Source organism: Harpia harpyja, chromosome 18, assembly GCF_026419915.1.
Source record: "Harpia harpyja isolate bHarHar1 chromosome 18, bHarHar1 primary haplotype, whole genome shotgun sequence".
NCBI lineage: Eukaryota > Metazoa > Chordata > Aves > Accipitriformes > Accipitridae > Harpia > Harpia harpyja.
In genome coordinates, this window is record NC_068957.1 from 4,880,444 (window position 1) to 4,903,736 (window position 23,293).

Consider the following 23,293-nt stretch of genomic DNA (forward strand, 5'->3'; position numbering starts at 1 on the left):
CTACTCATACTTGTACCATGTGATTAATATCTCTGTAGTCACTTTTTCTCTTGGATGGGCATACAGCTGTGAGGCAGTATGATGATGTGGCCTGAAAAAATGAGTTCTTGGGACATGTCAGGTGAAGCAGTTTGCTCAGAGGCTTGTATCATCCTTCTGTTTGGTAGTTACTCAGGACTTTCTCTTTATCTGCTGCTTCCACCCCCCAGTTTGAAAAACAATAATCCTATTATTAGTTCTTAAGCTTGACCTAGCTCTTAATACTATGAAAAAAAACTGAGCAGACAGGGCAAGTCAAGGTTTGGGGGACCTCACTAAGAAAAATGTTGAAATGAGTTCAGGCACTTCATATTCTTCACAGGAAAAATTTGTTTGTATTTTAATTTTATCTGATGTTTTGCTGACATGATTAATTTTATTCTCACCTGTTCAGTATTTCACTGCCAAACAAATCCCAGTAACTGTTTTCATACAATCTAACTGGCAAGACTGTCAGTTTATTTCTGCTCTGTGACACCTCGTGTTAGGAAGAGTTACTGGATCAGTTTGCTGCATCATGTTATGCTATCTTTGACAGGTCACACTGCCATTTCTGAGTGCAGAGATTGCTGTGGTTCCTGGTTTATCATTTTTTTCCAAAGATTTTTAGCCCTGAAGAAGTTCTTTCATGTCAGTAAGGCAACTGCGTATTAACACATGCATAGCAAAGTAGAATCTGCTGATTTCAAAGGAAGGGGCTGAACATGTGGATAAGTGTTTTCAGAACTGGGCTCTAAATTCTGTAATACAACAACTAAAAGAATAATTGACAAAGAAAATGTTATAATGAATTTAATTCCTAAAACCCATGAAGGCTAAAAAGAGTAAGGTTAACACCCCAGCATTACGTAGCTCATGAAGTAAACCGAGATACTATGTTTCACTAGTTTTTTTGCTGTGAAATTTTACAAGGTGTCTGGATATCTGGTACTGCAAATATAATTTCCTTATTAGTCATCAGCAGATAATAGGATCCTGAACTATATGAAAGATGTTTATTTGAAGATTCCAGAAGTTTTCATTATGCTCCATTTTCAGCTTTTGATTATGAAGTTTCTTGTTAGGATTTTGCTCTGGACTGGAGCAGTCCTTAACTGGAGTTGGGAAGATACTGGAAGTAAGCCTTGGGGAAAAAATTTTCATCCCTGCCGTATCTCTTTATGGAAGTCTGAGATTCTTTCACTTTCTGTTTTATGATCAGCTTTTTTTTGTCATCATCTTTTTTTCCTCTTTTATCACAAGCATGCTCTTTTTTCAGTGTACTTTACATCCTCCAATTTTGCGTGCTGACATTCCTTATAATCAATTCTTTCCTAAAAGTTTCCAATTTATTTTCCTATTACCACCACTTCTTATGCTACCGTAACTTCCTCGTGTTAAAGATGATGTTTTTAACCTTTCTGCTGTCCTTTCCCAAAATATGCCTTCATCACATTCCTCTGCTGGCTTGTGGGTTCACCCTCCTAGCTGATTGAAATCATTGTCTTCAGTCAATAGATTTCAAGTCTTCTGCAGCTGGCCCTTTGATACAAAGCAGAAGTTTTGAGGCAAAATTGGGCCCCAGCTCACACTTCTGAGCTGTGCTTCCTGGAAATCTCCCATTGAAGTCCTGTGTGAGTTGGTTTACTCCTGCCTGTGCTGCAGGTACAATTTTCTTTGGATTTGCAGGCAAGGCCTTTCAAGATCATTTGCAGCTATTCTGTGGTCCTGTGTGTTGCTCTAGAGAAGCTGGAATCAACATGAGTCTGGGCCACCTCTTATGGCATCACAGCTGTTAGGTTTCTTTACTCGCTTTGGCTCTACTCCAGAACAAGCTGAAGTCAATGGCAAGATTAGAATGACACTCCATCTGAATGAATCAACTGTGCATAAATGCTTGATGAGGGTACACCAGAAGCAGGAGAGGAAAATTGTTCTTACACTGACTCTTGTTTTTGAATGTCTTTTTAAAACAGTTTCTCGCTTATATCAATACTTCTTAAATAAGGTAGCTTTTCCTACATTGAAATGCTAGTGTTTCTCATGTAAGCCTGAAATAACTCAATTAAAATCAGTATGTATGTTACTCAGTTTATATTACGGTTATTTAAATCACAGAGAATGTATTATTTTTTAACAGTGCTACTATTTTACGTTTGTTTTCTGTTTTGAAAACCTTGGTCTACTTCTAGCCAAATTAAAATACTTTAATTCATTTCTTTTATAATGGTGATGCTTACCACTATAACTAGTACCCTTATTTCTTTAATTCTTATTGTTTCTGAGGAGCCATATTCATCAATCTGAAATACATCTCAGAGCAGTTGGAAAAATTTCTTCCCTGAATACATATACAGAACAAGTATGAAGGGCCCATGCTTACATGTTCAGATTACAATCTATAAATGTTCGAATGACCTATGCATTCATACATTTGAATGGAAAAATGTATTAAACCTTTTCAGAAGGGAACACTGTGGTCTAGAATCTTACATGCAGCCTTTAGACTTGTATTCATAAATATTACGCACATGGCTGTTTGCTATTTAAGTAGCCTTGGAGTGTCTGATGTCAGCTACTTCCCCTAAATAAAATACTTGGGACATGTAACACCTGGTTTGGAGCCAACTGGCTTTGGTTTACTTCCTTTCCAAATGCTTTCATTCACAAGTGATCAAAATGAATCCTCATGCTGTGAAAAGGAACCTAGAAATACATTGTGAACACACTTTTACACAAAATGGGGACATATTTGCAGTTTTTAATAAACCTCAGTGAGCATTTGATCCAGCTCCCAATAAATTAAATGGGAAGATTTCTTTTGACTTCAGTGGGATTTTGACTAGAATGATATTTGCTAACCACAGCAGTGTGGGGAGCAGCATGAGCAGTGGGGATGGAAAGAATCATTGCTTTTTGTCCAGTCCTTTGCCACTGGGAAGGACCTAATTGCCACTAGAGATGGGGCATTTTTAATGAGGTGAGCTTCGGTGCACTGAGACAGCAACTGTTGCAAGGCAGTGACCTTAGAGGAGTCCAGACCTGCCATGAAATAAAGTTTCTTTGCCATTACTCACTCTTAGGAGACAAGCAGAATTAACAGAACCATAGGACCCAAAGGCTCATGCAAATGACTGTTGGAACAAAGAATAATCTGGAGAAAAAATTAATTGGAAGTTGAAATCTTTGAAGGATTTAAGGTTGAATAAATGTCTGGGAAAGCATAATGTGAATCCCTGGAGGCATAATGCTCTCTGCTAAGTGTGTAAATGTAAGGTTAAGTGTCAGGAATAGGGGTATACATTGGCTAGCAATGAGTCCAGACTTCCACTGCAAAATATGCATATAATCATGACAAAAGGTGTGTCTTGGTGCACGTCACTCTTAAGTCTTTTTAGAACCAGATCCTAAAGTCTTAATAATACCTGTGGTCAGAAGTGATCTCTCAGCAGTGTGTCTGTTAAGACAGGGACCAGTTTTTATGTACTGAACCCTTGCCAATGTACATTGCGCACTCAAGTTCATGCTGATCATTCCTTGTCTGAGCAGACAGTTTGGAGATGCTCTTACAGTCTATTATATAACCCCTAGATGCAATTTTTCTGCTCTTCTTTGGTTTTTTTTTGTTTTGTTTTTACCTTTACTACATTAAGCTTACTTTTATTTTCTGCTGCCTAGGGTCAGAATTGTCTGCGTTGTGTTTCCTGTTATGGTGCATCTCTTGCCAATGTATCACTCTTTCTCTGTTCTGCTCAAGTATTGTGTTAGATCCTACCATAGGATGTTAATGAGTAGGCCAAAAGCCCCATATCTAATGGAGTCTCACCTGAACAAAACTGCCAAAAAGTCTGCAAAAGTACTGTTTGCTTGGGTTTTTTTTTTATGCTTGATGCCTCTTAGAATTGCTTGAAGGTTGTTATGACTAATTTTGCAGCAAGAGATAATGGTCCCTTCAGGCTAAGGAAGTATGGGAGGTTGGATTTAAGGGTTTTTGTTAGCATTCATTCTATGCTGCCTTACAAACAGAGCTGTTTAATTTAGCAAAATGGTGTGAATGTCAGGGTGTATAGAGAGTTTTTTATTTACATTTAGCAGAAAATTTACCAAGTGATGTCAGACTAGTTACTTTCTTTGAGAAAGCTGATGCAAAGAAGCTCAAAAGTACATGAGAAACTTGCATGAATTGTCTTTCATTTTTCACGTTCCTCACCGACAGATGTCAAGAAATTTTAAAGGCTTTAAAAATATTTTCTGTGAATGCTTTTAGTAAGGAAATGTTCAATGCCAGTCTGAACTTGTTTCAGCCCTTAGTTTGGTCACCTTGATATGAGGAGCTTAAATTTTTATTCCATTCAGAGTTCTAAAACCTAGGGACTGTACCTAAGCACCCTTGACAGTGAAAGACAGTTTCCTTAGAGAGGGGTGTTCTTAGCGAGTGGCTAAATTACAATGTTAAATTTAACTTTTTTCCAGGACTGTTACGGTGTTGTCAGTAGTGTTGCAGGGCTTTTGGCAGCCCAGTATTTCAAGCCTTGAGTGTGGGAGAGAGTAGGTCAAGCTCACTAAACTAAACTCATGTAGTTGACTTTCATGTACTGTCACAATCTGTATTAGCTGTGAATTAAGTTTGTCATATGGGGACTTCAGATTTGCATAAATATTGTAATTATTCTTGAAATAACTAATGCTAGTGTGGCAAATTCAGAATATATTTTCAGATTAATTCCAAATCCACAGTGGTTTCCTACTGTCTTCCCTGCACATCCGTTCTTAGTTAAAAATGCCACCTTCTCTCATCCAGGAGTTTCTCTGTTCTTGTGGCCCAGGGGGTGCAGCTTCTTGCTCTTAGAAATGTGCAAGAATCACAAAGTTAAATTTGTCTTGGTAGTTCTCACTGATGTAGAGCTACTTGGGTATGCAGGATGGCTGAGGCACAAGTTCTGATTATTATGGGTTTTGGTAGCCCTAGAGAGCACTCATCACCTTGCAGAATAGCACCAACTTGTGTAAATTAACTTGTCCTCAAAGGATTTCTAAACCAACGTTTTCTGCCTATTTGGTGATTCTGAAAATGACCCAATTATGGAGAAATTAATATGTAACTATATTTTGCCACTTATTTCCCAGCAAATTCACATGACAAATGTAACATATGTGAAAAGTGCTGAAAAAAACCGTTTTAATTAAAGGAGATCTTCAGGTGACAAATAGTTATGAAATTCAATTTTCTAATTTCTTTTTTTTTTTTAAAGGGTGGAAAGAAGTCTTACAGTGGACCATGTGGGGGCCGTGATTGCAGTGCTGGATGCAAATGTTTTCCAGAGAAGGGTGCGCGGGTAAGTTTGTTTTCACTAATACAGCTAGCCCTTGTGTCTCTTATCAATCTTTTTATAAATAAATAAATAAACCCCAACTTCATATGTGTAATTCGCAATCTAATGATCTTATAAAACAAGAGAAATGATGAAGACCAGCTGCATTTCAAATGTCCCTGGCCAAGGTTTCACAAGCTGTTCTAAAGGTTTACAAATTGCTAGTTTTGCAATGAGTCTTCAATGGAATCTCATTTCTTTATGTGATCTGAGCCTTAGTTCATAAAATTCAGATGGTTTTTAAGTAGATTATAAAAATTAAAAAGGAAAATCAAAGTAGTGTGGGCTTCCAGTACAGATTTTGCCCAGTCCTTACTGTAATAGCTTCTGTTTGTGGAAGTGTTTTTGACTTTGGTATTTGTGAAGGAACAATAACTCTGAATGAATCTAAGCATTTCCCTTTGAGAAAGTCTTTTGTTTAGCTAAAGGCTCTCTCTCTGAAGTCTGCATTTGAAGCAACCAAATGTTTAAGCAAGTTTTCTATAAAAATCTTGTAATTTCTTTTAATTGTATGGAAAGGTTATAACTTTTATTTTAATGCAGCTGGTTATTTCCTATCTCAGGGTAATGCAGAGCTGCTGACTTCACTCTGCCTTCAATTACAATGTTAATTTTTGTCCCAGACACCATCTACTTAATATTTTCTCTTAAGGACTCTAAAGTATTTTAGCATGTATCAAAATTAATCTTATAGATTTTGTTTATGGAGATGAAAGGAGGAAAGAGCTGCATTGTAGGTACTTGAAGAATTAACTTGGAAGGGCTTAAGGAGAAGGGAAATAATACTGGTTGTCTTGTTTAATAAAGCAGTTATTCTTGCTGAAATCATTGAAAAGTCATCCTCTGAGGGAAAACAAAAGAAATTAAGTCTTCTTTAAACACTAGCAATCCTGATTATTTTCCCTGTGTATTTCAGTGACACCATATGGGTAAATTCAAGGCATCACTTTCTAGGACTGAACTTAGGAAAATGTTGCTATTTAGAAATGATCGTTAGCATGGGCTTAAATGTTTCTTTAATTGCAGACAGACTTGAGCATGAATTCTTAATTGATAACTGATGATGTGTTTGCTCTGGAAGTATAAAAATTCTTTCAAATCATCATGTGGCAGGGTGAAAACATGTCTAAACAGATAAGCAGAAGAACTTTGCAAGTAAGTTCTCGACATAGCCTAGAATATGAGCTAAAGTCAATTACTCAACACCTTTTGTGATTATATACAGCAAGGGACAGACCTAGTTTGGTTCTGGAACAAAATATCCTGTAAATGCTTTGACCTTTAGAGACCAATGAGCATCATTCTTCTGTCTCTTTACATTCCCGGGGTTCAAGTTGATTGTTTGAACTGGCCACAACACTGTTGACCTTGCAGTTTGAGCTCTTGGCATCTCTTTTGTTAAGATGTCACAAAGATTTTAGGCTGTTTTCATTGCTGACCTGAGAACTCATTTGGCTTTTAGCTTGTTTCTTATGTGACCTGTATCGGTAGGCATTTTCAGTCCTTCAAACACGTGTTCCATCCTACTGAGACCTGTCCATGGAGTAAACTGTCTGCTAGAAGTGGTAATCTTTCCCTTTTACAACACTACTTCCATCAAGCCATGCTGAGCCCTGCTGACACCTTCTTGGACATCTGCAGGCAGCTACTGGAGTCCTGCCATGCCAAAGGATAAGGAGATGACTGGCTGAACTGGGAAAGGGGATGGTGTGATTATGTATCCTACAGCACAGCTTGTTTCTTGGAGGAGACTGTACACCCTGAGGCTAATTCCTTGGCTTCCTGCCTAGCTTCTCCTCCATTGCTGCAAAACCTTTAAGTTCAGAACAGGCAAATGGGAGATGGGACTTTGCCAATGCCCTGAATCCATATTTTGTTTAAAAAAATGTTTCAGCTGTCAATTTTGCACAATTAACCAGATCAGAATAAAGCTAAGTTTTCTTTTTAAAAGAAAGAAATAGCTAAAAAGCACAAGAAAAATGACAATAAGCTGACAGCTCAATGAAAATAATATAGGCAGTGTCCTTAAATGTCCTCCTCCCTGTGTGCACTTTTGATCAAATAAAGCTGTGATGAACTTGTTTCTGACCAGATACTTTAAAAAATTTAATTAGGCAATAAAAATGTCAAAAGTCCCTAAGACCCACTACCTGATTAGTGAAAGATATTTCTAGAAATAGGATGTAGGCAAGTAGAACCCCCATGTCCCCATGTTCTTGTTTTTGATATAGACTGTTAGTGCATGTGCAAGATATATTAAAAAAAAAGAAAAGAAAAGAAAACAAGTATAACCTCCCTATCTTTAAGACAGAGCTTGGTAGAAGACTAACCTCTATAAAGTCAGTCAGCTCTTTGTGGAATAGATTGGGATTCTTTTTAGAAGGAAGGGTGGTACAATGTTTGTCTAGCAGCCACTTAAGGAGTTCTAGCAAAGTGGTAAGGCACATCTACAAGAGCAAAATTTCATTTCTGTTCGTTGTCCCAATGGCTTGCGTTAACTTCGAAAAGCCATAATGCTAGCTGGTACCCATTTTAGTCTGTTCAGTGAAGTCAATTTACTATGAAGCCTGCACAAGAAGAAATCTGTTATGGAAGCATCCTTCATCTTAGCCAGTGATTCAGAATTTGTCCTTGTATCTAATGTTAAGTTAATGAAAAGCCTGGCTCTATGTAATTCAATGGCAAAACTCCTGGGCCACATTGCAACTATTCTCCCCTCTTTATCAGTTCTTACCTTGTAAAGATTCATGGGTAATGGTCCAGTGATTTGTGCAGAAGTCCAGTTCTTAGTGGAGAAGTGTTACCTTCACTGAAAGATCCCACCTAGGACCTTTTCTGGAGGTTTTCTCAGAGGTCAAATGAAAAGATTAAACTGAGTTTGTGGCTCTTACTATTTAAGTGCGCAAGAAAGTATCTAGTTAAACTTATATGTCAGCAAGAGAAGCCCACCAAACTGATTTTGGCCAGTTATAAATCTAGGAATTTTGGATATGGTTGTTCAGTTCCCCTAAACTGCATTGTTAGAACTTATACGGACTTTAATATGAAATCTAACATAATGCTGTGCAAAGGAAATGCCAGGTAGCATCACAGAGAATATGAGAGCCCCTACACACAGCTAGAGTCTCTAGGTGAATATGTGGGACTTCTAAATCTCTGTCCTTACTCCCATTCTTCTGGCCAGCTGAGATACCAGCTATCAAACTAGTACAACAAGGCAATTTTAAAAGGAAGTCTGCTGTGATAGTGGAGGTACCTAAATGTACACTGGTGCATGCTATCTTTTTGGGAAGGGAGACAGTCTGAACACAAATTTGCACTTATTGAACCCACTTCTGCATACAAGTCTTACATACAGTCCTCTTTCAGAACAACAACTGATAGGTAGAAAAAGTGCTTTGTATTAAACTATGAAGTATAAGAGGGAAGGTAGAAAAAGCAGCCGTATTAAATTATAATGTAAGTGAGGAAGTGAATGTGAATTCTGATGCTAGTCTCTATATAGTGAAAAGCTGGATTTCTAATATGTATAGTTCCAGTGCAGGTGAGTGATCTACATCTAGAGTATTTTTGGGACTGTCAGAAGAAATTATTGTGTTTAAAAAATGTTTTTTCACTCCCCTTTCTCACTGTTTTATCCACAGTTTTTGGGCAGGGATAACACCCTTAGAAAATTTTATGCTGTACTGATGGCTGTCTTTCTAAGAAATGCACTGCAGATAAGTCAACAGTAACCAGCAGGGCATTTTCCCTATTTGAAGAGTTTCAAGAAGCACTAAATAGTAGACGGCCTGCACCATTTCATCTTTGCAGCTCATTCTGCATTTGTTTATGATAGTGTTGGCTTTTTTGTTTTTATATACTGTCATCTACTTTCAAACACTCACAAAGATAAACTAGCAGACACAGTGCTTGTTGCATGTATACCTTCTCCTGATGCCTGTTCACTTATCTTGGAATTTATAACAATATTAGGGTTTGTTTTAAACTTTGCTCAACATGTGCTGGAGCTCTTCAGCTGATACTAATCTTTCATTTTTTCATTCTGTCTAAGTCCTGTCCTCACCTCCCCCACTAAAAAAAGAATTCCAAGGGAAAAAAAATTTAGAAATTGTTTCCAAGGCTCCACAAATTACTCAGCAGAGACTGTGTCCCAGGCAGCTTTTACAGCTTAGAATTGCTGTAAGTTAGGAGAATGTGATGTTACCAATTATATTTAATTTTTTCCTGTAATATGTGATCATGTAATATAATATATATATTTCTTATGCATCATGTGTTCTTTAAAGCCCATTGAAATATGATGATATGATCAATTAGAAAACTATTAATGGCACTATAGAACCTCTTTCCTATCTCAGAAAAAATCCACACAGAGGCTATTTCTAGCAACTGGTGTGGTTGGAAAAGAGGGTATCTGTAGAAAGAGGTAGTTGGTTCTGAGGATATAGTAGACATCTTGCACTAAATTGAGTCTGGTCCCATGAAGTGAAGGACCACTGGAGTGCATCAGGTATGCTGTGGAGCCCATCTCCTGACCTAGCCTCACTCAAAAGAAACCCTATTTATGTACTCCAAGACTACACTGCTATCTGAAGCAAAGCACAGTAAGTAGGAGGGATTGAGTAAGATTGAGAGATTTTGCTCAAAAATGCAGTCACTATCTGAATTAAAGACTAGTGTACCCAGAGATACATGAGATTCCACAGGTTTTCTCTGAAGTTAAAATTATGATAGTAAATGTAGTGTAAATTATCTGTGAGCAATCAAAGAGTTTTTGATAGAATTACTGCAGATCAAACAAGCTAGAAAAGATAGACAGATCCCCAACATCCATGCACTGAACAGCGTAACCTGAGGTCAGAACTTTGGATGATTTAATCTAATTGTTATCTAGCATAAACTAATGTCGCATTGGCAAGAGATCTTAGATTAACTTTTGTCTGGAGCTAATCCCCTCAACTTAATACTGGGTGTACAAAGTGCCTCTCTTGTGATAATTAGTTGAAGATTGGTTGACATTTCTTTGCTATGAAATTGTAATAATTACAACTTGTATTTTTTAATAATGTTTGCTGAATTCTGCTTTGGCTGGTTAAGCACTCTAATTGGAACAGTTTAGGGATTTCCTGATGAAACACAGTTTCTTTGGAAGTGTCGACTCAACAAAATTAATTTTTTTTGCAGAAGTGTTTTACACAAACATACTTGCTGGAGACAAAATTCTGCTAAGCTGTTGGTTCAAACTTCTCTCTGTTTCTATGTGGCTTCCTACTACCTGGCTTGACAAGCACTGTAGGAAGTAGTGATGCCATTTCGATATCCATGGCCTGCTGGTTAGCCCACCATACCAATTAAAATTGAACCAGACTATGAGATGTTGACATTTCCTTCAAACTGACAGTGCCAAGATATGACCAGTTCTAAATGTTGTCTTAGTGTACTAACTGTGGATAATCAGTCTGGTGGAGGTAATACTGGGATCATTACATAGTTATTTTTATAAAGATCTTTTCACATCCAAGAGAAGGAGGGATTATTGCATTATAGTAGTTCTTGAGAAATGTTGGCCATTGAACAGTGGTCGTAGTCACTAGTTCTTGTAATATGTTTAAGCTTGGTCAAGCAAGACAGTATACAGTAGCAAATACCACTTCATTCATATACAGGAACACGAAATCAGTTCTCTAGTTAGTATGAGCTCAGAAAAGGAGGTTAGATAATTCAGGTGGGAATGAAATGTTGCTTAATTCTAGGGTGAGTTCTTCACCATCCAGTTTAAAACAATCTGTGAAGCCATGCTTCCTGGCTTTCTCTCCTTGTTACCTACACCCAAAGATTTCTCTCCAGGATCCTTCCTCTTAGAATAAATACAGCCAATTATTTTTTCCTGTTGCAAAAGAAGCCAAAAGTTTGGTCTAGACTACATGTATGTTTTGCCATAATTTCTGATTTCACTTCCAGGCTTCTCCAACTGTTATTGTAGGTTCTTCCTTTCCACTTGCATTGTAGGCAACCTCAAGTCCAACTACTGTGCTGTGTTCCCCAAAAATACTTTGTTAATGTCTTGTATCCAAACCTGAGGGGCTCAGATCTGGTAGACATGCTAGGCCTCAGTACTTTTCCCTCCTTTGGCTTTCACAATTCCTCTCTTCTATTTTTCTGTTTATTCATTAGCTTTCTTAATATAGTGAGTTGTTTTCCTTTTGTCTCCCTCTGCCATCAGCTGTACATCCCACCAGACTTGTACAAATGTCTTTACAAATGGCTCGCTGTCACCTTAGATGCAACAGTGCCAGAAGCTAATGTCCTGTTTTTAACGAAGTTTTCCTTTTCCTCCTGTTCTCTTTGCTATTATCAACACCAGCATCTTTTTAATCAGTCCGCTGTCTTAGATGCCATCCTTGACTTGTCTCTTCCTGCCAGGTTATAACCAATTTGTGGTTATAATACAATATCTCCATTTCCTTCCTGTCTACACATCAACAATTCACACCACTTTCTTCTGGCTACAGCAGAAGAAGCTATAGTCTCCTTTCTGACTGGTATCTGGAAATACTGCTTATAAACTGTTGTCCTGACCTGCTTTTCTGTGTTTCATCTCTTTGTGACTTTTTATTGTCTTTTAGTTATATCTGAAGATGAAAGATCTTAGACTTTTGCATATGTCAACCTCTTGTAAGAGACTTCATCAGCCTGTCCGATTTCTCTCCTTTCCTCATCCTTCTTTCTATACCAGCTGATTGTGTGATATCTTAGGTTGAACTCTAAGGTAGACTGACTGCAGTGTAACTGAATGTGCACAGCAGCTTAGGAAGGCAGGCAGGCTGCTGTGTACCAAGGCTTCTGAGCACTAGCAATCAGCCAGCAACCAGACCCTTCTCCTCCAAATGTGAATGTAAGAGCTATACTTTGTTTTAAATTATTTTGATGTGTTGCAGTTTTGACACTATTGCAGTACTTTCACCCTTAGTAAATACTGGTCATGGAATATATGTAAATGATGTCTAATTCTTGTTCAAATCTCCTTCTGGTTAAACAAATAAAATGCCATCATTTGATTTGGGAAGAGGATTATCTGTAACGTTGAAAAATGTTGACCATCTGTTCTCTGTCATTAAGAAGTTTTGGCAATATCTTGAGAGAAAATGAGGTAATAGTTAAGTCAAACAACTTACACGCCAGCTGCTTTTTTAACAACTGCCAAGATTTTTTTATTTTTTTTAAGTAATAAAACTAACTTTGCCAAATGCGGCATTAAGCAATTATTGTACATGTCCTCCTGACCCAACCTAAATACATTGAGCCTAGCCCTCTAATGAGAACCGCACCATATACTAACTAAAACAACATAAATAAAACAGATCTCATTGCATTTGAAAGTATCCCTTATGCAACGGGTATCAAGACCAAACCTGTTCATATGTACAGTCTTACATCATCTCTTATAATCTCAAGTACATTTGTGAAGACTTCTCGAGGGGACAGGCATCCAGCTTATCTTACAGACGTCGTAGAATTCAGTAAGGGTGAACAACTGTACTTAAGCAGGCTAACCAAGGAGTCTTTGGTAGCAAATCATGTTTCCATGATTCGTTTTGCAGTTTGGCCAAAAGGACGTGTGCACTAAATGAGGCTAAATATATTCTAGGAAACATATCCCATAAAGAAAATTTCCACAGCTTTCAAAACTAACGAGAAACCGTAGCATTGCTGTATCACCAGGGTGGCTGAGGTGACTCTGTGACCTGAAACTGTTTCTAAATCTGCCTGCAAGGGCAGTGTATTTTGTAATTGCAGTGGGGACCTGTGTTTACTTTTGAAATCAGCCAGAACATGGGTCCTCAAACTGCGCTCCATAGAGCACTTCCAGATGGCTTGGAAAAGCCTGGCAAAGAAGTATCTGTCACTGTTCAAGTAACTGTGCTTCATGTGAGTTGCAACCCAGGATTTTAAAGTCTTTCCAGTGTTTTGGGAGCAAATGGAGCATTTAAAAAGCTCCTTGCTGCATCCTACAATGCTGGGATTTGTCTTAGCTTGAGAAGAAGTTACGTAGTCTCACTATACCAAGTGGTTGTCTTTTCTGTTTCTCCTTTCTAGCCTAAAAAAAGTCTCTGTTTTTTCTCAAATTGAGCTTCTCAAAAGTGAGGTGTTAGTGGTATGGATTTAAGCTGAGATGACTACTGAAAGTCACGTGGTTAGCTGATGGCAGAGTCAGATTGCTCTGCTGTGTACTTTGATATGTCCTCCTCATCTGAAGACATAGTAAACCATGATTCTCTCTGTTCTGATGCTGGCATTGGGAGCTGAGGGCTCAGGCATGCTGCCCTGGGAATAGGTACTTTATAATTTCTTGCTTACACAAGCTGCCACGGCTACCATTGGTAAATCTGGGTGGGTAAAGTACTGTTCCCCTTGAAGCCAATGCTGTCACTCCCACTGATTTCATTTTATGTGTATAGACAGATGGGAAGAGGGAACCAGACTAGCCTTCTCTCTCCCTCTTTGGAGCCTTGCCATGATTGGCCTTCTGTTCTAGCTTTGTATCTGTGGCACTTTCTCCAAGACCAAAAATGACAAGTTGTGCTACCGACTTGGTCCGTATGGACAAACCAGAGAGTTCAACAACAGTTTCCTAGTAACCCCCCCTGCTTCCTAAATATTGGAGAGTAAAAACATCCGCTTATCCGAATTTTTTCTTTATAAAAATTATTAAGTCCTTCTTGGCTATAGAATGGAGTGTTTGACAAATCCATGATGCTTTACTTGCCATATAACTCCTTAGAACAGGACTAACACGGACCCTTCAGTTTCTCTTGTTCATTCGTTTATTTACAGTAGGTGAAGAGTTGTAAATGTTCTTAAAATTGTTTTCTATCAGCCACTTCACCTTGCCGTCAGAAAGACAACTAACAATTCCTGTAGAAAGACAAACTCACTGGTGTCTCACCCAGGACAGGAAAAGCAGATGTTAACGTGAGTCTTTGGAACATATGAATGTCTAGTTGGGCTTTTGCTTAAGAAAAGCTGTAGGATTTTGTCTGATGATTCCTGCAATGATGTCTCAGTTGAAAAGAGATGATTAATGCCCTCTTACATTTGAGAAATGGCACAAGACTTTGCCTTTCCTCTCCAAGCAGTTAACAGACAAGAAGGGGTAACTTATATCCTGCCCTGCAATTACCCAACTGGCATTTTCTTCCATCACATCCTGTATCATTCATGTACGGAATTTGCCACCTGGACTGTGTCTTAGCCTTTTTCTCCAGGTTAAGTTCTCTTTAATACCTTGTGTTCTTCATAACCCTCTCCTCTCACCCCATCCCCAAACTTGCCCACCTTCTAATTAAGTGTGATTGTTTCAGAATATTCCTGGTACTAATTATTTTTTAAGCTTCTTAAAATGAGAAGAGGTGCCCTTTGCAGAAACAAGTCTTTTTTGAAGAGTTTCAGTTGGCAGTAAGTGAAAGGTGTGACAGAGATTTTCAGTGTGATCTCTTGAGTAAGTCAGCCTCTCAGAAACAGAAGGATCACAGAACCAATCTATGAGCAAGGCCCAGTTCTAAGAGATTTGGCCGACAGTCAGGTTAGGAGCCAATTCATGAGCCAGGAAAACAGCCGACAGCAGGGATTACTACAAAGCAAACTTAATTAGGCAACAGATAGGCAGGAAGTACGCCAGTCATGGAGCCTGCAGCCAGATAGAGCACACAATGAAGATGGTTAACCAGGCAAAACTCTGTTTGTAGTGGTAAAAGCGGCTGTAGTGCCAATTAGTTGGAAGTAAACCCAAATGCATGGGTCCCCCAGGCTAACTGTCAACCCCTGTTTTCTGGAAAAAATGTGCAGTTTTTTTGGTGTGAATTGCAGCTTTTCCTGATAGGAAATCGTAGATTTCAGAAGATAGGAGAACATCCTGACATTTCTCATATTTCCATGGTGAGTGAGGTTGATAAGCTGTTTAGAGATACTTTCCCTGCTTCAGAAGAGAAGAGGACATGTATACCTGCAGCAAAAAAAGAGTAGGACCTGTGAAGTAACTGTAGGTTAGTGCTTCTTTTTGACTCTGGTATATAACACCTCTTGTGCCTTTAATGGAAATATCCAGGCGTTCTCTGAATTTGGAAAAGGTAATACAAGAAGAAAAAAACAAGAAAGGGAATCTGAATCACAATGCCACGTATGCATTATTGGTGCAAAAAATTTTACTTCAAAATTAGTTTTTATTGCTTAGAATCATCTGGAGGATTCTGGAGTGTGTTACCTGATCCCTCTGTATGACAGTCTGGTAAGTTTAAAACAAAAGATGACTTCCTCAATGGGCTATTTTGTCTGTGAGTAGGTGGGAATTACTCTAGGGTCATGGAAAAATGAGAGGGAACAGTTTGCTGATCATCTGAGAACTGAAAAGTCAGTGATTTTGGGAAATAAAAAAGAAGTACTGAAAATCTTAGTCTATGACTAAGCTTCATCAGCATTACAAGGGATTATTAGAATAAATGCAAGATTGGTACAAATAGCCTATATCTTGTTCATGAATGGTAGGCAAGGAGAAAGGGGAAAGCTGTCTCCTTGTGAATGAGGAACATGTATGCTTGCTGGTGTCCAGGAAAATGTCAGGGGTGATTTTCTAAACACTTGATGGTGAAGAAGATGGAAGAAACAAAAACGAGGGATCGTTACCACAATAGGCGTCTCGCATAGGAGATCTGACCAAAAAGAAAAGGGAATGATGGCTTTATTTTGGACAAATAAAGGGGCATCCAAATAACAGAACATAGCAGGAATATGAGATAAATGAATAGCATGCAGGATACAGAATGGTCTGGCTGAGAATCTGGGTATAAGCATAAATTGTATAAAAATAGCTATTAAATGGTGGAGCACATAGCCTTTAAGAAAGAGGCGGGAGCAGTGTGCAAGGATGGTGCATTCTGAGCTTCTGTGTAGGAATGAGAGTGCAGCATGGCTGAGGGGAAAATGGCGTTTTCTAAATGATCCTGTATGAAAGACTCCCAAGTTTAAGTGTGGAAAAAGAGAGGTGCTGGTAAAACAAGATAAAGAAAGAAGAGTATCAACTCTTCCCTCCACCTAATTCTGCAAAAACAGGAGGAAAAACTCAGGTGGTTGCCAGTCTCCTTCTTTTAGGCTGTTGATTAGGGACATTTTAGCTGTTGCTCTGCAATAAGTTACAAATCCATTAGATAAAACAAGCATATTTTCACAACTATCTAATGTTAAGCTGATTTTCTGGGTGATATATTTCATACTCTTTGACCTTCTGTGGAAATTGCCAACATAGAAAACTTGGAGGGAAGGTGTGAACTGCAACAAGAAAGGGATACCTGAGTTGTACCAGGTATCTCTGCCAGTTACTTGTTTTGGAAAAAGGAACATTTTAGTAGTCTGAAAAGTAGCCTAGATACAAATGCCCTTATTAATAATGGGTGACTTTTGAAAGATTTTTTTTTTTTGGTCTTTTTTTAAAAACGTCAGAGTGTTGCCAAAACTAATAAACAAAAAGTCAAAGTAATTTAAAAATGTCTGGGTGTAATCCATAATAAATACAGTACAAATGATACACAACTTTCGAAGGACTATTAAAAAGAAATCTCTGGTTGACTCAAAGCTTCTTGTACTTTTTTTTAAATGATCAAAGAAAGCTCTCTAATAAAATGACTCAGCATGTGCTGAATTTTCAGTGTACAGTAAATGAAGAATTTTTTAGTACCTAGTGTTAAAGCTAAGGGTGATGCAATTCTGCACTTAATTTTGTCTTTCAAAGTTCTATAAAGCTGTTATCTTTTAAGATAGATCTCTTAGATTTGTGTTCACATCCATAATATTCTGCTGGAACAGTATAGCAGAACTTGTTCTGCTGTTTAGTTGAGCTGTGTTCTGTCCACCTGCTCCTGAAGCTGGGGTATATATTAGCACAGTGGCAAATCCACTTCAACACCAAATTTGTTCTGCTCATATCTCTATTGCCAGACGGGCAACATCTGCCTCTTGCGTGTCTGGGTATTTCCATTTCTTGTCAGGTTCCAAAAACACAATCAAAATTCATAAATGTGGAAAAAAATAGCAAATACATCAGCCAGTATATTCTTGCCATAGCTATGTTTGTGCAAACTGCTACACTTAGGGAATAGATTCTGGTGTAAAAGAACGGTAAGCTCTTGGAGTGTACACGCAGAGCCCGTGCTCTGCAAGGCAAAGTTGCTCTATATAGCATATTTTCAGACTGTACCTGTGTGTTAGACATAATGAATGTAGGTCATAGAACCAAAGAAGTGTCTTGGATCTGGGCATCCTGTCCCCCCCTATAGTTGCAAGATTCATAAATAATCCTGTTCAGTAAAGGAGGGGAGGTTGGTTTGTTTATAATGAATTTATTATTTGTAACTTGAACCCTTAACTGCAGTGATGGCTGGTTTGGACAGATGAACAATGACATCACTCTCAAAAGCGCAGAAGTTATAGCTTGTATACTTTGACAGATACTTCCTGGGAGATGTACAGCATACTAGCTCCCAATTATTTCGAGTGGTACAGTAATGCTTACCCTCAGCCCTTCCTGTGAATCACAGTGCATGCTTATCAGTAATCTTTTCATTGGAAACACTGTTTAATGTAGTTCCACAAATATACTGAGGACTGCTTACTCTGTCATCATGAATCACACTTTGTGAACAGCTGCAATGTAAATCAGGATATTCTTATATGAGAAATATAGGTAATGGGTATTTTCTAGCAAATTTTTAAACAGTTTTTTTGTGAACAGGCTTCTTTGTGAAGCTTGATTTCCCTTGATACTTACTGTGTTGGCCATTCTGAATACCTACATGATGTTGTTGTGGCCTTTCTTTTATTATGATGACTAATGACTGAGGATCCCAGCTGAGATGGGGGAAGTCCTGCAGTGCAGGGCAGTTACAAACATACAGGAGACAGTTGGTGCTCCTAAGTTCTTTCACTCCATGAGAATTAGTTTAGTTATAAGTTTTCTCAAGTTTTAGTTAAGAAATATGTTACTCAACTGTATTTTCAGGAAAGTAGGTGACTTAATAGAAAATCTTCTGAAATAAAACACCAAAAAGTTAGCACTCTGTACTCCTTAATAAGAGACCTCTGAAAATAGTTAATTGATTCTTCTGGAATATGTTTTCACTCCAAACTTAGACATGTGAATGAGAAGATAGCAGAAGAGGTTGTTCTTGTCTCATTTTGATTAGGGCACGTCTTCTTAACAGTACAAAATGTTTTTGGAGGATATCAACCTTTGGAATATCCTTAGCAGTGGAAATACAGCCCAGCCTGTCTCACAGCAAATTCAAAATAAATAAATAAAGTCTGCATGCAAAATCAAGGCAGCAGGTGGTCATTCCCTGTATAACTCCAGCTGCACTTGAGCTGTAAATCCAAAGCATTACAAAACTAGCAACAGGACACCCAGTGGTTCCTTGTAGGCTTGGATCAGTGTTCCTGGGACATTAAAGGAAATTTTCCTAAGATTTAATGTTTTCTCTTGAAACAATAAATGACATAAGTGTTATCTCCAGACTTTTTCCAGAGCAGTGAAGTAATTAAACTTCACTTGTTTTTCTAACATCAGGACTAAAACCTGAACTAATCTATTCTAACCATTCCCTTCTTTTTTTATCAGCCGGAATGTTAACTCCTGAGAACATTTGGGTGAATAATAGTTCTGCTTACAGTGGCTTTATTTTGTGCACTGGGTGACAGAAAGCAGGCAGGGTTTCCTCCACAGTGTTAATGTAGGTGCCGTATTCTGCATTATTTTTTTCTTGCACAAGCATGTCAGGTGTACCACATTTACATGTCTTTAGATTTATTTCATTTGATAAGACAGTATCTGCTGTAAGCAGTGCCTCTGCTCTGTTGCATGCTTTTGTTGTTACTGGTATTATGAACTCTTCAGTCTATACTGAAGAGGAAAGCTGGGTTCCATTAGTGTTATTGAGGGATTTGCTGTCATCTGTAAGGAAGCCAGGATTTTAATTTTCAGACCTTTAAAGCAAATTGCTTACAGGGTTCTAAGAATGACTGCTCAAACAACCATTTATGTGGGCCATTTTATGCAAATTTTGCATAAGGGAAGCAGCTTCAATAGGAAAACCTCCCGATGTATTTTTCTTCACACTTGTTTAAAAGAAGCTGTGTGAATGCTACACACAGTGTTGGCAGGATGTTATAGCTGAAGGAAGTGCATTTCTATACAGCTGATCTCCTTTGCAAAATGAAGACTTAATTTGTTTTGCAAATTATACTTAATTATGACCGTGCTGGGTAGATGTGGCATTTCAGAACAGTGTCCATCATACTTCACCGAGTTCCAGTGCAGGGCATTACCCTTGGAGGAGGTTTCAGACACAGCCCTGTGAGCTGGCTACTAGAAACATACACAAGTTCCTGATGTTAAACTTTTGATCAGTTCAATTACTTCAAAGAGGTGAAGATTTTCTCTTCAGCAGATGGACAAACAGGAATGGGCAGTGAGAAGGAAGGAACATTGTGGTTTTTTCCTGTCTTACTGTATCACAGTGTAGTTTGCCCTGGAGAAAAAAGCAAGCTATGTGTCCCTCAAGGCTAGTGAAGCTTGAATGGTCCTTCCATCTTGTGCAATAGGCTTCTTTGAAACCTCCAGATATGTGATCTTTTCCAGACCTCCTCTCTGAGCAGCACAATTCTGCCATGTTCCCAGGCTCTGACTTGCAGTGGCACATCAGGAGAAGCATTTAAAAGTGGTTTCCTTGCCCTTGCAAAATGGGTTTGGGATTTTTGTTGTTATTTCATAAAATGTCTTAATGACTTCTGAGTGATCGTGGTGCTTGTATCCATTTCAATGACGTTTCAGTGTTTAAAGACCTGCAGAGGAAAATGGAGGAAAATGCAGTTTACGCAGTCTTTAATTTTTTTCTTTTCTTCCATCTTACACTTTTTCAGTAAATGCATCTCTTGGCACAAGGGAAATTGAAGTGGGAGTGTGTTTCATTTAAAAAAATAACATCCTCGTTAAATAATCCTGTACTTAATTAAATGTCTTCTGTTTTAACTGGGCATAGAAACAAATAACTGTGACAAAGGAAAATAAAGATCCTTGAGGAATACTGACTTACCTCTGATAAGAACCGTCTGGCATATACATAATTAATTTTTTTTCACTTATGCTTTACTAACAAGGTCAGCATTTGGTTCACATTTCCTCTTCGTACTTTGGGGTTACTTATGAGTAAAGCCTAATAGATTTGAAGCCTAAAGCCCTGTTTGTAGGATTTTTTTTTTTTTTTTAATAACTTTTTTGTTATATATTGGAAAGCATATGGTACAACTGGCTTCTGCCTAGTAAGTACGTGAGCACAAACAAGTATCATAGTTCCCTATTTGATAATTGTGAAGGTACTGAAAAGAAAACATGACCGGTTTCCACACCGTTAATAGTACAGCTGCAGTTATTATCTTGGTAGCCAGCGATGTTAATAGAGATTGCTTTCAGTTCTTCAGACTATGGCCATAAAGTTCTTAGAGGACCTGGCAAAAGTTACCTTGGAAAAGTCGTTTCATGTTTCTGTGACTGTTTTCACTTCCTTTTATTGCTGGTCTCAGCTGTTTATCCTAGGGCTGTCTGAGTTGTCTTCAGTAGCGTAGGTCAGAGACTACCTAAGGCAGCAGTGTGTGACTTGGCACACCTATGATAAGGTTATCATGAACACAGGTAGCTCACAAATCCCATCAGTGCTTATTTCATACAAGTCATGTTTTTTAGAGAGGGCCTGCAACTGCTTCTACTTCCTGCACTGGTTGTGCTATGTAACTGCAAGGAATGTTGAGGTTTATGGTTCAGGCCAGGACCTTGGACCTGTCCCTTCCAAGTTGCATGGGAGTGAGCATGGTATTTTCCTTTGACATATACCCAAACCTATCTAAAACCTACAGCTAGGCAGATACGTGCATCTGCCTGCTTGGATGCCAGGTAAGTGCAGGCTTCAACCTGGAGTCAGGTCTACACTCAAAATACAGTGTTGATCCATCTTGTGTGTTTGCCACTCAAAATGGCAGAGCACATGGATGGAGTTTAGCTCAAAGAGCCTGGTCCTATTTGAAGATGGAAATTCTGTTAATAAAAAGGGAGCTGCAGTTCTGATAAGTCTATAATTTATGTTTCTGGCCTGACTTTAGAAACTAAGTTGAATCATGGGCACACGCACAGTGAAAAATTGGCTTTTTGAATGGTAAATGACCATCCCCAGCAGGCTGACTAGCCGTGTTCAAGATACATGGCAGTGTAAATAATTTACTTTCTGCCTGTCCTTCTTGTTATTTCTTAAAATAATCCTCTGGGATATTAAATGTAAGTTGATTCCCTTCAACAAAGAGTTTAAATAAGTTCTCACATACTTATTTTATGTGTGGAAATGTTGGCCTGAGAATAGATGTAAAGTAAACTGTGAACAGGAGAGTTATGAGATTTTATGCTTCCATGGAATTCGTAGCTGCTTGTCCATCCCCTCAACAGATCAGCAATAGTAATATCCCCTGTAAAGAAGCTGCTTCTCTTCAGTGTTTGGTAAGTTAAGGAGCACTATGGCCAGTGTGGTTTTACTATATTACTGTTTCTGGCATATTAAAATTTGCATGCGAAAAAGCTCTGGCACAATTACTGTCTTTTCATCCTGTCTCAAATCACAAGGCTGCACAAAAATGGTCTGATTTTATAGAATATGAATAGAATTAATACAAGAGATGGGAGAGGAAATGTATTGTACTCACCTTTCAGTGGTCTCTTCCTGAAGGAGAGTAACACAGGAATGAGAAGTTCCTTCTGGGAGGAAACAGTACATTTTTAATACCTCAAAATTTTTGGCTGCTCTTGGTCCCATCTGAATTGTCTTTAGCAAATGTGACTTTAGGCTGAGATTTTTCAGAACTATCTAAGAAGGGTTCTGAAATTGAATAGAATTAAGTTCCTTGTTCCCAATAGTAGTGGGATTTGGCTCTCTTAATATCATTGGTCTTCTGCTGACCTGTTGTGAGAGGCATAGCTATTTCATTTCTTCTGAAGAAACAGTGACCAAGGAGTGCCCGTTGTGCCAGTCACCTTCAGTAAGTGGAAGGACTCCTCACTTCTTGCATTCTGATGAGATCTCCCAGTTGAATGTCCCTGCCAATTCAGTGTGTGCTTCTGCTGTCACTCTCCCTCTTACCATGGAACATTTTCTTTTTATTTCCTTCCCTACAGCATTGAGGACAATACACTCTATGGTCACCCCTTGTGCAAAGATAGGAACTGGTTCAGCTAGATAGCGTTGAGGCCACACTGATAGCTGAATACAACCAGGTTGCTCAGGGGAAGCTTTCCAGAGGTGCTGGTACTAAGTCAGCTTGCACTCTAACTCAGGTCCTGAAATGAGAGTCTCTAGGTATGTGAGTTCTCAGCGTTGTAAACAATAAGAAGAGCTGTAGGGAGACATTCAAGCTTGCAATGTAAATACAAAGAGTGGGAGAAGGAAGCTAAAATGGCCTGCTTTTCCTGCCATTGCTTGTGTCATCTTCTGCATTAGTTGTCAGTCAGACCCAAATCCGGTCATGCCATTGATAGCCTCGCTGAAGACACGGAAACATGAACAAAAGCTGAGGGAAATCAGGACATTGCAGGATTAGGTCTTCAGAACAAACTTTTCTTCAGGCAGTTAGTGAACATGTTTGAAGTTGTTTAGTTTTAAGAAATCTGACTTGCAGGTCCTTATTTGAAGTGGCTGGTGAGCCAGTCCTTCAGCAAGCAGAGTATCATGAGTGTGGTAGCATCTGTTTTGTGTGGGGATACATGAACCACAACCGCATCTTCTCTTGGTGTCTGCCATTGACTTTATACTGGGGTCGTT

General features: G+C 38.5%; 1 protein-coding gene across 1 annotated transcript in view; it reads left to right on the top strand.

Annotated features, from left to right (window-relative positions):
* Positions 1 to 23,293, top strand: part of COL4A6 (collagen type IV alpha 6 chain) — a 141,799-nt gene that overhangs the window by 43,884 nt on the left and 74,622 nt on the right. Inside the window, exon 4 of the mRNA XM_052813083.1 lies at positions 5,271 to 5,354. Within this exon, the coding sequence (XP_052669043.1) occupies positions 5,271 to 5,354 (84 nt within the window). The remainder of the gene's footprint in view (positions 1 to 5,270; positions 5,355 to 23,293) is intronic.